Source organism: Rhinolophus hipposideros, assembly GCF_964194185.1.
Source record: "Rhinolophus hipposideros genome assembly, chromosome: 21".
Classification (NCBI taxonomy): Eukaryota; Metazoa; Chordata; class Mammalia; order Chiroptera; family Rhinolophidae; genus Rhinolophus; species Rhinolophus hipposideros.
In genome coordinates this window covers 45,641,912-45,655,075 of record NC_138067.1, presented here as the reverse complement: position 1 = coordinate 45,655,075, position 13,164 = coordinate 45,641,912, and the positions used below count along the sequence as shown (strand labels likewise).

The window sequence follows — 13,164 nt, the reverse complement described above, 5'->3', positions numbered from 1 at the left end:
ATCACAGTGAAAAGAAATGACATAGAACTATATTTATCAGTATGATTGAATCTCACAAATACAGTGTTAACTGAGAAATCTGATCATAGAAAACAAACAGTATACACTCTTCCCGTAAGCGACCTGAAGTAACTTCTGAAAATGGTTTGCTAGCTGCTTGACCCAGAGAACCCCATAAAATCACGTACATCGAGAGTTCCAAATCTTCACGTTCATTTTAAGAACACTTATGAAATTCACCAGGCCATCAAGGGTATGTATACCCAGAAAGCCACTAATTATCTAAAGGATGTCATGTTATAGGAGCAATGTGTGCCATTCTGTCGTTACAATGGTGGAGTTGGTAAGTGTGCCCAGGCCAAGCAGTGGGATTGAACGCAGTGTTGGTGGCCCAAAAAGAGTGCAGAATTTTTGCTGCACACACTTTAAAATGCAGAAAGTAATGCTGAACGTAAGGGTTTGAATGTAGACTGTGGTTATTGAGCACAGCTACTGGAGGTGAACAACGCTCCTAAGATGGAGCGCGGAAGTTACCGAGCTCATGGGCAGATTAAGCCATGCATGAGTTCCCCGTGCCACGCTGAGGCGGTCCTCTCTGAGAAAGAGCAGATTGTTCCTAAATCAGAAGAGGAGGTTGCACAGAAGAAAAAGATCCCAGAAGAAACCGAAGAAATGGTGAAAGGGTGCTTGCTCAGAGAAGGGCTTGGAAGAGGCTTCCAGCAGTGTTGAGTGTTCTCTCTTGAGCTTGGTGATGGATATGAGACTAGTAATTTTTTTTTCTATCTTACATATAGTAGATAATCCTTTGTGTGAAATATATTACAACCTCAAAAAGTATTAGCACGTGAATAAAACAACACATCACTGTCACTTTCATTTTCACTGTAATACCCAAGTGACAAAAAGTATGCCTCAAGTACTTTGGAATAAAGGAACCAGTTGTATTTGAACAGTAAGATTTCATAGTGTCATTCCATTGTTTTTAATCACCTTAGGGTTTCATGAAATGTCTGACAGTAAAGTCAGAACAACCATATACTGGTCACACACATCAGCAATCTCTATGCGGAGATTTTGAGAACAATAAGAATTAAATTACTTGACTTCATTTTTGCTTTACTGCAAATTTCCACTTATTTATTTATTGCTTTAAAAAAATAGGTATGTTTCTTTCCGGTATAGCCTCAGTGTAAGAAAACCTACCTATGCAAAACCACTGAAGTGCAGAGTATGCTTCCCTTTAAAATTGCGTGATACAAACAGTTCCAATATTGATCTCTCATGCCCAAAAAGACAAACCACTTTTCTTGAATGTTGGTTAACCTAAAAGATAAGTTAATATTAATCTTGATTCCAGTTTCTACAAGTTACATTCCTTTTTAAACACAAGTTTTATATTGAACGGGTGTATTTAAAAGTAAACTGAAGTGTTTCCTTCTGTGCTCTGGGAGTTTGTTGTAAGGTTGGTGCTATTCCCGAAACGTTTGATAGAATTCACAGGTGAAGCAATGCAGGCCTGGAGTTTTCTTTATGGTATTTGATTAGGAATTCACTTTCTTAGTATTGTACTATTTAGATTTTCTAATTCTTTGTGTCAATTTCATGTGTTGTGCTTTTTAAGGAATTTATTTCATCTAAATTATTAAATAATAGTGACAAAACTATAATATCCTTTTAATGTATTTAGGATCATTATGTAATGATGGCCCTTTTTTCATTCCTAAGGTAATTTGTGTTTTCTCTCTTGATTAGTATTGTTAGGGGTTTATCAATTTTATTGATACCATAACCTACCTTTTGACTGTTGATTTTTCTCTATTGGTCTCTGTTTCATTTATTTCCACTTTTCTTATTATTATTTCTTTATACTTCCTTTGGGTTTAATTTGATCATTTTCTAGTTTCTTAAGGTGTAAGTTTAGGTCATTGAGTTTACACCTTTTTTTCTCTAAAGAATTTAGAGGTAAAAATTTTATCTTTAACTACTATCTTTAGTTGCAAATCACAAAGTTTGATATGTTTGATTTTCATTATTTAAAATATTTTCTTATTTTCCTTACAATTTCTTCTGTGGCCCATGAGTTGTTTATGTTATTTAATTTTCAAATAATTGGGCATTTGCTAGTTATATTATTGATTTCTAATTTATACGTTGTGGTCATAGAGTATACTTTGCGTGATTTAAATAAAGCCTCTGATTTTTATTAAGACATTTTATAACCCAGCATTTGAAAAGAATTTGGTTGTGTATTATGCTGCTGTTGGGTGTAGCATTTTGTATATGCCAGTTAGGTCATTTGATCATGTTTAAATCTCCCTATATTGTTACTGATTTTTTTGTTGTTAAACCATCTGATGTTTTCTCACAGATCATGGATACTTGATTCTTTTTATTTTTTCCTTTTTATATTTCAGTTTTGGTTTTTTCCATTGATCTAAATCCAAGCTCACTCGTTCTTGATCTTGAGTTCAATCTGCTGTTAAAGACATCGGATATTGTATTTTTCATTTCTACAATTGCCATTTGATTATTTTGTAATTTCTCTCTCTCTCTGCTGAAATTTCCCAGCTCTTCACACACATGGTCTACCATTTCCACTAAATCCTTCAGCATTTTTATAATTAAGTCCCTGTCTGATAATTCCAAAATCTGTGCTATTCTCTAGGTGTACCTTTTATATGTTTCTATTCTTCAATATGTATCAAGTTTTCTTTATTTGTGTGTATCTTTTAACTTTTTTTGCCACCCTGTGGGATATACCTTCCAGCAGGGTTTCTTTTTCTTAAATAATTTTTTTCTTTTTCAATTACATACAAAATTGTATTAGTTTCAGGTATACAACATAGTGATTAGACATTTCTATAACTTCCAAGTGATCCCCTGATAAATCTAGTACCCATCTGACACCATACATAGTTACTACGATACGATGGACTACATTCCCTATGCTGTACTTTATATCCCCATGACTATTTTGTAACTGTCAATTTGTATTTCTTTATCCCTTCCCCACCTTCATCCATCCCCCCCCCAATCTGGCAACCATCAAAATATACTCTGTATCTGAATTTATTTTGTTTTGTTAGATTCCACATATAAGTAAAATCATGGTATTTGTCTTTCTCTGTCTGACTTATTTCACTTAGCGTGGTACCCTGTATATAAAAGAATAGTAGAGACTGAAGTTAACATTTGCCTTCTACACAATGCTTTTACAGATCACAAACACCCTATACTACCTTTCTTTAGCCTTTTTTTTATTGTGAAGTATAACATACAGAAAATTGTGGAAAACATAAATGAATATACCACAGTTTATCCACACGGACTCTGGGCTGTTTCCAGTTTGGGGTTATTATGAATAAAGCTATTATAAACTTTCTTGTAATCTTTTTGTTGAAGTATGTTTTTTGTTTTCTTGAGTAAATATCTAGGGGCTGGGGAGCTTTTTTACATTGGATAGTTTCGTCCCCCCACCCCAGTTTTATTGAGATGTAATTGACATACATCACTATATGTTTAAGGCATACAGTATAATGGTTTGACTTATATATTGTAAATGATTACCTCAGTTAGTTAGCATCCATTATCTTACAGATACAATAAAAAAAATTTTTCTCCTTGTGATGAGAACTCCTACGATTTACTTTTTTATATATCATACAACAGTGTTAGCTGTAGTCATCATATTGTATATTAGATCCCTAGTACTTATTTATTTTATAACTGGCATTTTTACCTTTTGACCATCTTCCTCCCAAGTTCACTACCCCCACCCCCCATGTCAGGTAACCACAAATCTGATCTCTTTTACTATGAGTTTGGTGTTTTGTTTGTTTTTAGATTCCACATATGAGATCATACAGTATTTGTCTTTCTGGTTTATGCCACTTAGCTTAACATCCTCAAGGCTCATCTGTGTTGTTGCAAATGACGGGATTTCTTTTGTCTTTTTGACTGTATAATGGAACATGTAGTTTCTTAATCTGTACTTTCAACTACCTCCCTAGCTGATTTTGTTGTGCCACACTAGAGATCAACATGGAAACTCCACCACAGATGGTATTCGGAGGCAGTGGAGTGGAGGAGATGGGAATATGAGGGGAAAAGTACAACAGAAACTGTCCAAAGATTGTAAAGCATTTATAACTTTTTTTTCTATCTAATAATAGGGTTGAGGAGAGGGCCAGTGTCTGGAATATATTGGGTAGATGAGAATATCTTGGATTTCTTGGAAGGTTATTTATTCAGAGGGCTGTAGAAAACTCCCTTTAGAGAAGCTGACAGGGAAGTAAGCAAGTTCTCCAGTCTCCCAACGATGAAGTGAGATTTAGCAAAACTTGCACTTCCTTAATTGTGTTTTAGCTCCAGGCAACCACTAGGTGGAGAGTGTTCTGACGGGAGTTTTCATTAGCTCTTGGATGAATGAAGGTAACATGAGTGGCATCAACACCACAGTTCGTTGAGCTTTTCCTGTTTTTTGATCCCCCATATTTCTTCTAATAAGCCCAATTTTAGATAACATAGCTCTGACATGAATAGGTTGCCCTACTTAGGGCAGCCTGGATTCCAAAAGCTATGAGGCTTTTTAGTGTAAAGGGGAAGGGACATGAGATTAATTTATTTAAAAAATAAATAAACCTTTTATTGTGAAAGGTTACAAATGTACAGAAAAGTGAATTAAACAAATGTGTCCCTACACAGGTCAAGAAATAGAAACTGAACCAGAAGCCTGTCAGCCAGCCATGTGTATTTTTTAGATACTTCACATATCAAATCTCTCCCCTAGCTGTGATCACTGTCTTGACTTTTATGTAACAAATCCCTTTAAAAATCCTTTCAATACCTAATTATGCGTACCTGAGCAGTATAGTTTAATTTTGTTAGAAACTGCAACTGAAATACAACATTTCTATTCTGGTGGCTCTTTTTCATTTAATATGATGACCGTAAGATTCATCCCTGTTTTGCAGGCTGGTTCAACCATTTTTATTGCTGTATAGTAATTCATTTTAGGAATATGCTACAATTGTTTATCCTTTTGGTGGACCTTTGGCTTGTTTCCAGTTTGGACCGTTATGAAATATATAAACATTTTATATTCTTGGGCACACTGTTCAACTGTTTTCCCCTCACATATTATGTATCCTAGTGTTCAGAGGCACACAGTTTTTAATAGGATATATATTTAGGTGTGAATTTGTTGGGTCATAGAGTATTTTAAAAGACATTAAAATGGCAAATGTAAACATGCAAAAATAGAAAGCTTCAAAAATTTAAAACATTTTGCTAATCTCTGATTGCTTTTTCTTTCTTTGTTTCCCAGGAATATTTCTAGTCAAATATCATATATCATTTCCCTCCTTAATTCTTTAATATGTACCTGTGACAGATAAGGATTTAAAGAGACTGGCCACCATATCATTATACTGAACAAAATTAGCAATTGTTTAATATATTAGGGTTCTCCAGAGAAATGGAACCAATATGATCTGTGTGTATGTGTGTATGATTTATTATGAGGTGTTGGCTCACATGATTGTGGAGGATGAGAGCTTGGAGGTGGAAAGGGTGGAGGAGACTTCTTTCTAATTAGTTATTCTGTTAACTGTTCTGAGAGCCTCTCTTTTCACAAGGATAGAATATTGATAACTTCACTTGTCCACATCTGCCACATCAAGACCAGAGTAGCTCCAGAGGGACTTGATCAAGGTGTTGGAGACGCCAACCTTTCTGTAGAGATTTATTTTGCTAACTGCGCTTCTGCTCACATCCCCCTCCCAATGGCTGCCTCACTAGCCCCATATGGAGAAGACCATTTGTTCTTGGGTGTGGACTATAAACCTAGATCTATGTTTCCAAGGTCTGATATTCTTATTTTCTTGTGAAGAAAGCATTTATTCAGCTAATAGGGGAATGTGGTTGCACATCACAGTTGCCAGGGAGCTTTGTGAAGAAACAGATTTCTGCATTCTGCACCAGACGTGTCTGGGTGCCTAACCCATATTTTAAACATGCCTCCCCAAGTGATACTAATAGAAAAGCATCATTTGTAGGTCAGCATTTGGGAAACGGGTACCTAGATGGCAGTCGCAGCTGGGAGAGGTGTGAGGTGGGAATGTGAGGGAAAAACGCAGTTGGATAGTCCTGAGCGTTCCATGAAACATTTACACGGATTTTCTTTAGTAGCAGTGGTAACTCGGGGTGGGATGAGATAACAGGAGAGATCTTCAGACTCTCCGGTCTCTGGAATGTACATTTTGGAATGAAGGGGACTTTCTGGATTTTAAAACAAAGTTCCTGTTCAGATGCCCTTAGACATCACTCTAGGGTGGCTCACAGGGAAAAGAAACTTTTCTAGAGGTTCTCTCCCAATGAGGTCATGAGGCTGAGATGAGACTCCATTTCCTTGCTTTGTGTGTCAGCCCCAAGGTGGCGCTCCATTTCTGGTGAGTTGGTTTTCATTAGCACTTGACACAGACACTAAAGCCAGTCATGCCAGGATTGTTTGCTGTTGCTGCTGCCGCCTTTGATTGGTCAGCTCCCTGTCCTAATAAGTCCAACGTAGAGAACCTGCAGTGTCTATTTGAATGGGTTGCTCTTCTAGCAACCTGATTCCAGAAGCTATGAAGCTTTTCTGGTATAAAGGAAAAAGGACCTAAATTGGATGGAACTATTTTTAATTTTCAAATGTGGACTACAGCAAACCTCAGGGAAAAAAATAAATAAAAGATAAACATGAAGATCAATGTGTTTGTAAAAGAAACACCCAAGTACCACTACTAAGTCAAAACAGATCACTGTCAGCACTCCAGAAGCCACCGGCCACAACATTTCCTCCTCACTTTTCCCTTCCTTCCAAGTCTAACCACTATCTTGACTATTGTGGTAGTCAATTCATCACTTTATAGTTTTACTACAAAGTGAGGTACCCCTAAGCTGTAAGTTTAATTAAAATTTAAATGTAAATGGAATCATGCTGTAAATACTCTGTTATGTCTTATTTTCTCAAGATATCTAAAATTTGTTGTAGTTTTTTTGGTGTGGTTTGTTTGTTTTTTTTAAGTTATTGCTGAATAGTAATTTACTACAAGAATACCCTACAACTTGTTTGTTCTGTTGTAGAGAAACTTGAGTTATTTACAGTTTGGGGCTACTATGAAGAATTCTGCAACGAACATGTGAGCACATTATTGGACAAGAATACATATAATTGAGGGTATGTGGGGTTGCTGGGTATAGGAGATTCTTAAAAAATATTAAGAGAAACTTCAAGTATACACAAAGTAAATACTATGAGTCATCATCTTCATCAACTGTAAACACTTTTCCACAATTATTTTTCTACTCTGGAATGTTTTAAAGCAAATTTTTGAAAATCTATCATAAATTACTTAAACACATAAGGATTTTAAAAAGAATAGCCGTAATGCCACTGTCACACCCAAATAAACTTTTTTAAATTGGATTTTTTCCCCTGGGCAGTGTATTGATTTTTCTTATAGACCAAGAAAAGTTGTCTTTTTAAGAGACTGGTAGCAATGGGCTTTATAGCACCAGCAATAGATATGTACAAGAAAATCAACTAAATAATGTGTTCTCTTTTATCTTTCAATAAACCCACACACATAAAGGGACGTGTAGTTATTCATAGTAGCAATGTTGATAACAGCAAAAGATTAGAAACAATTTACAACGAGTATTAGTCAAAGGCCAGAGAAGCAATTAGAAACAAATGCTCATTAATATATCACTGATTTAAATTTGTCACATCAATCCAATGAAACACAACACAAACATTAAAAGGAATGAGGAAGCTATGGACTAATGTGATACAAACATTGCACCTCATTGCTGAGAAACGACCTGCATCTAGCTGAAAGGATGGCTGAAAGATATCGTTTTAGGGGTATGAATTTCCACACACTTCTGGTTAAGGACTGAGGAGGATGAATACTGGGTAGGAAGTTGTGAGTCTGCCGCAAGTGAGTCCTCCTTTGTCTGGTCAACATCCCTGTATACACTTCTCCCCAAACAGAAGTAGTTCCATCCTATTCTAGAGTGACAGCCTGAAAGTTTTATTTTGGGGTTTTTGACTCAATCAGGTCTCGAAGTTTTTCTTCTTGGTAAGCATTCCATACACTTCAAAGAATCCTCAATATATAATGGGGCAGTGGGAATGGGGCCCCCACAATTAAAATTTCCAATGAAGAACAGAAAGGTGGAGAGGATGTAGCAGGTACTGTTGGATTGCAGTTAACCAAGACCAGTTGGCAGGAATAGTAAGAATTCCCTGGCAGTGGAGGAAATTACTTATTAGCCAATTTGGAACCATGGGTTCTCCTATCCAGAAGATGTACACTGTTCTTTATGGTTACTGGCTTTGCCCTCTTGCAATTCTTATTTTACTTGTTTCTTATTTTCTATGGCCACCTTAGATGGATATTGGAGTGTACACATTTCTTGAGGAGTAAGAAAGCATTTCTAGGAGTCCAGAATGCAAGTGAAATGGGTAAACTGCATTGGAATGCAAAAACCTTAGGTGTGACATGAGGGGAAGGGAGAAGAAGGATGACTGTGAAACAGTGGATGAAGGAAGGATTTTTTAAAAAATTAAATTTCTTGTGGTATCATAGGTTAACAAAGTTATATAAGTTTCAGGTATACAATTCTATAATACACCTCTATATTGCATTGTGTGCTCATCGCCCAAACTCTAGTGTCCTGGGTAAAGGATTTTTGATAAGAATACCTAACAGGTATTTTGAGTTTTGATTTTCCTTTTTAGTTGGGGAAGTGTTTGCCAATGAGCCAGGAATGTATGTTACACAATAAAGAACAATTTGTGAGTGATTATTTGCACAAAACAAGAAAAAAGGATGCATACTATTGTGGATAGATTTATTTAAAAATAAAGTGTCATTAGTTAACAGCTAGAGTACTTTATTTGAAACAAATTCAAAATTAAATTGTTCATAAAAATGTAAACTACATAGGGGTGAGAAGTCACTGACATGGCCCAATTCATGATATGAGGGTCAGAGTAATTAACTAGACATCAAAAGTTCTACTGGATATCTGGGTGATATTATTGTTTACTGATTCACTAATTCAATAACTATTTATTGAATATGTGTCACATGTCAGGCATTATTTTACACATAGAGTATCAGGATCCATTAGTGAACGATACAGACCCAATCGCAGCCTTCACATAGCTTACATTCTGTCTTGCGGGATGGCCTGCGGGGTCTCTGCTCCCACTCCCCACATAAGAACGCAGGACATGGTGAGGCCAAAAAGGAGCACCCACAGAGCCATAAGTAGGGGAGTCACAGCACTGTATTCTCGCTGGAGGCTGGGTTGGAGACACAGGAAACAGGAGCCATACGATCTGCAACCCCCCTCCTAACAGCAATCCACGCTTGTCAGCCACCATCTTCTTGCTATCCCCCATTTTCTGCTAGCATAGCCACAGCAGTTATATTAGTGGCCAATGGCTCACTGGTTACAGCTGACGGCCAACTAGCCACAGCTCATGGCCATCCAATCACAGTTGATGGCCATTTACTATCTGAGTCAGCACCTTTCTATGTGAGGCCGAGAACCTGGAAACTGCTCTTTGGGGCTCTATCCCCACACATTCTCATTACCTGAAGGACTCCATACGGTTATCATACTGTTTCATGCCAATAAATTTGACAGCTGGGATGAAATGGCTAAATTCGTTGAAAGTTACAATTTACTAAAACTGACAGAAAATAGAAAATCTGACTAGTCCAATAACTATTCAATAAATTGAACCTGTTAGTAAAAGCTTTCCCATAAAGAAAACCCAAGATCCAACTAGCTTCACTGGTGAACTTTTCTGAACATTTATGAAAGACATGACCTCAGAGAATAAAATCAGAGGAATCACTTCCCAGGTCTTTTTAGGAGGCCATTATAACTTCGATGTAAAACCTGACAAGGACATAGGAGGAAAGTAAAAGAACAGACCCATTTTTACATAACTATAAATGCAGAAATTCTAACCAATCTAGTGAGATTAGTTATAAGCATATAAAGTACATCATGGCCAAGCGTTGTTAATTCTAGGATTACAAATATAATTTATGGTGATGTAAATGAAAGGGTAAATACAATATGATCATCTTAATATATACAGAAAATGCATTTGACACAACCCAATTACTATTCATGATTTAAAAAACAAGAAAACCACTACTAAACTAGGAATAGGAAACATATGAGGTCAGATAAAACAAAATAGTTAAGAAAACCCGTACAGCAAACATTTTATGGTGAAACACCAAAGTTTTCCCCTTAATATACTCTTATCGTCTAAGTTTTACAAATTCCTCATCACTCCATTATCTTCCTTTGTTCTCTTCCCACCTCCACTCTCCCCAGGGTATAGGCTGAGGTCCTCAAACCAAAATTGACACCAGTAGTACCTTATGTCCATTTCATCACCCAAATCAGGGGGCACCAAAGTATTTTTCAAGATGACTGGCTCAGTATGACCCAAGGAAAGATGAAGCTGGAACTGGGAGAAGGGTAGGAGCAGGCACAGCTCACACATGTTCCCCAGCTCCTGACATTTTCTGGAACTCGGCTGCTGTGGGAGGTGAAGCAGATTTGGTTGCTGTGTCACTGGTCTGGGCTGAGTCTTCAGTCAGGGCCCTCTCCAGACTCGCAGGCAGAGAGTGGATCAGTCTTTTTCGGAAGTCTTGGCCCACAAAGACGTAGAGCATTGGATTGAGGCAGCTGTTGAAGAATGCCAGGGATCTCAGTGGATTAATAAAGATTTTGTACTTCTGCTGAAAAAGTGACTCTCTAGACCAACCTGTGTTCAAAAGGGCAATCATTTGAAAGGGGAACCAACAAAGGAAGAAGGAAGCCACGACAGCAGTGAGGACCCGTAAAGGTCGGCTGGAATCCATCATGCCTTTTTTGCGGATCTTGGCAGCTATGAGCCCATAGCAGATAGCAACGATGGACATGGGCGCAGTGAAGCCAATGATGAACCGGATGATCGACCTGGCTGTGGACACTGTGATGGCCACCTTCAACCTCTTATCAAGGGTGTCACCCCAGGATGCAAAGGAGAAAGCACAGTATGTATTCCCTTTTTCATCACTTGCTATAGTCAAGAAGATGAAAATTTGTGAGGTAAGGACTAGTGCAAGAATCCAGGGTACAATGATCAGTTTTGTAGCCAGGCTTACAGTGCGGTGGTTCTGGGCCCAGACTGGATGCAGGACACAAATACAGCGGTCCAGAGCAATGAAAGCAATGAGGAAAACACTTCCAAACAGGTTTATGTCCACCACGCTGTAAACAAACTTGCATAGGAACCAGCCAAAAGGCCATTGTTCTTTCTTGAGCATTGGGACCATGAGGAATGGTAGAGTGGCAGTGAAGGAGAAGTCAGCTATGGCCAGGTTCAGGTAACACAAGGTGGTGACAGTGCGTGCCATCCGGAATCCAGCCACCCAGATCACAAGCCCATTGCCCAGAATGCCGAGCACAAAGGTGACTCCAAACACCACTAGTGAGAAGTACTGCAGAATAGTGTATGTGGTAGACTCATAGAACATCTCAGATCTATTCAGAGGGCTGGAGAAATTGGTTTCCATCTTGCCCACACCTGAAACATTTCAACAATGGCCATTTCTCAGCTGTGAAGCCACCTTACAGCATCCGTTTTCAGGCCCACACCCCTTCCACTATGGCTCCCACTGCTAACAGGATACCCACTCTACTGAACCTGTGGCCAGTCATACTGTAAATTTGGCACTCTCTTGGATGTCCCCTTGGGAAAGGGTAGATCTCCGTGTTCCCATGATTACGAACATGCATTGCACCTATCAGGCTGATTAGTTAAGCAAGAGGGTTACAATGCTCCTGTCCACCAGCCAAGTACTGAGCGAGATGTGTAGACTACAGAAAGTTGATGAGCGGCATCTTCAGCCGTGAACAGTGAGGGGAGCACTAGACTCGGAGTCAGTAGGGTCACATCTTCTTCCACCCATGACTCAGTGCATAGGTGCTGGCAGGCTCTGCACCCTCCACCTGCCCCAGGGACTCTCAGACTCCCAGCTCCTGGCCCTTCCCTCTGTGAGAACCCTTGAGCTATTGTTTCATTCATCTTTAAGTTAAAATTTCAAAGTGTGGTTTGAGTGTATAGTTAAAGAGGATCTTGAACAGTTACTGGCAATATGTAGTAATGTGTTACCCATTCTGTGGATTCTGTGCTGGGAGCAGTCAGCAAAAAGGGCCTATCTCTGCATTCAACCCTCTCTATTTCATCGTCGGTGTTTGATATGGAGCTCTCTTCTGCTTGGGATGAAAAGGTTTTCACCCATTGTCTAGTTTTAGTGTCTGTGGCATAAAGAATACGAAAGTAGTAGGAATAGTTATATTTGTGGGGGTTCTTATTAGAGACTATTACATTAAGTAGGATCTAGTTATATTCATGAGGATCCACTTTGGTCTACATACAACTCTACAATGTTTATTATTTCATAAAAATTAATTGATATTCAGAGCAATTCTGAGATGAGATGTGCCGAAAATCACTTATATAATACATGGTAGATGATGGCTTTCAATTCAGCTGGATCTGAAATCCAATTCATTTCTTCACACTCAACTATGACAGACATTGCTGGTTGTCCACCCAACCAACATTCTTCTCTGCTAACTATACTCCAATTCTGTTTTGTTACTCACCCTTCTGGGAAGGTGTTTCTCTCCATCTTTGCAGGCAAATCCTGATAGACTCAGTAGTAGCTGGAATCCTCTGCTTTGCATGGGATTCTTTTAGCAGTGGGCACCTGACCAAATCCTGGACACTAACACTCGGGGAAGATATTCTGTGTAGCCTGGGATATTCTGGGATAGATTTTCTTGCTCCTAAGAATGCACAAAAATGTAGTGTCTGCCTCTAGTCCAGATCACATCAATAAGTATTGCCTCCAGATTCAACCCAATGTCTGTGTGACCCACTTGGTCAGGACATTTGACTGATAAATTTCCTTATACTGTGGTGTGAACTTTATCAAAATGGTCTAATGTGGCTGTCAAAATGTACATTCATGAACCCCATTCAAAAATCTCTGCATAACAGCCAATTATTTTCTATGGCCATGAACATTT

At 38.3% G+C, this 13,164-nt stretch overlaps 1 protein-coding gene across 1 annotated transcript; it reads right to left on the bottom strand.

Annotated features, from left to right (window-relative positions):
- Positions 1-10,577: 10,577 nt before the first annotated feature.
- On the bottom strand, positions 10,578-11,642 carry LOC308490090 (N-formyl peptide receptor 2-like; the record flags this gene model as incomplete). Its single annotated transcript, XM_081031884.1, has 1 exon — positions 10,578-11,642. The coding sequence occupies one exon, from the start codon at positions 11,640-11,642 to the stop codon at positions 10,578-10,580; it is 1,065 nt and encodes a 354-aa protein (XP_080888010.1).
- Between the last annotated feature and the right edge of the window lie 1,522 nt (positions 11,643-13,164).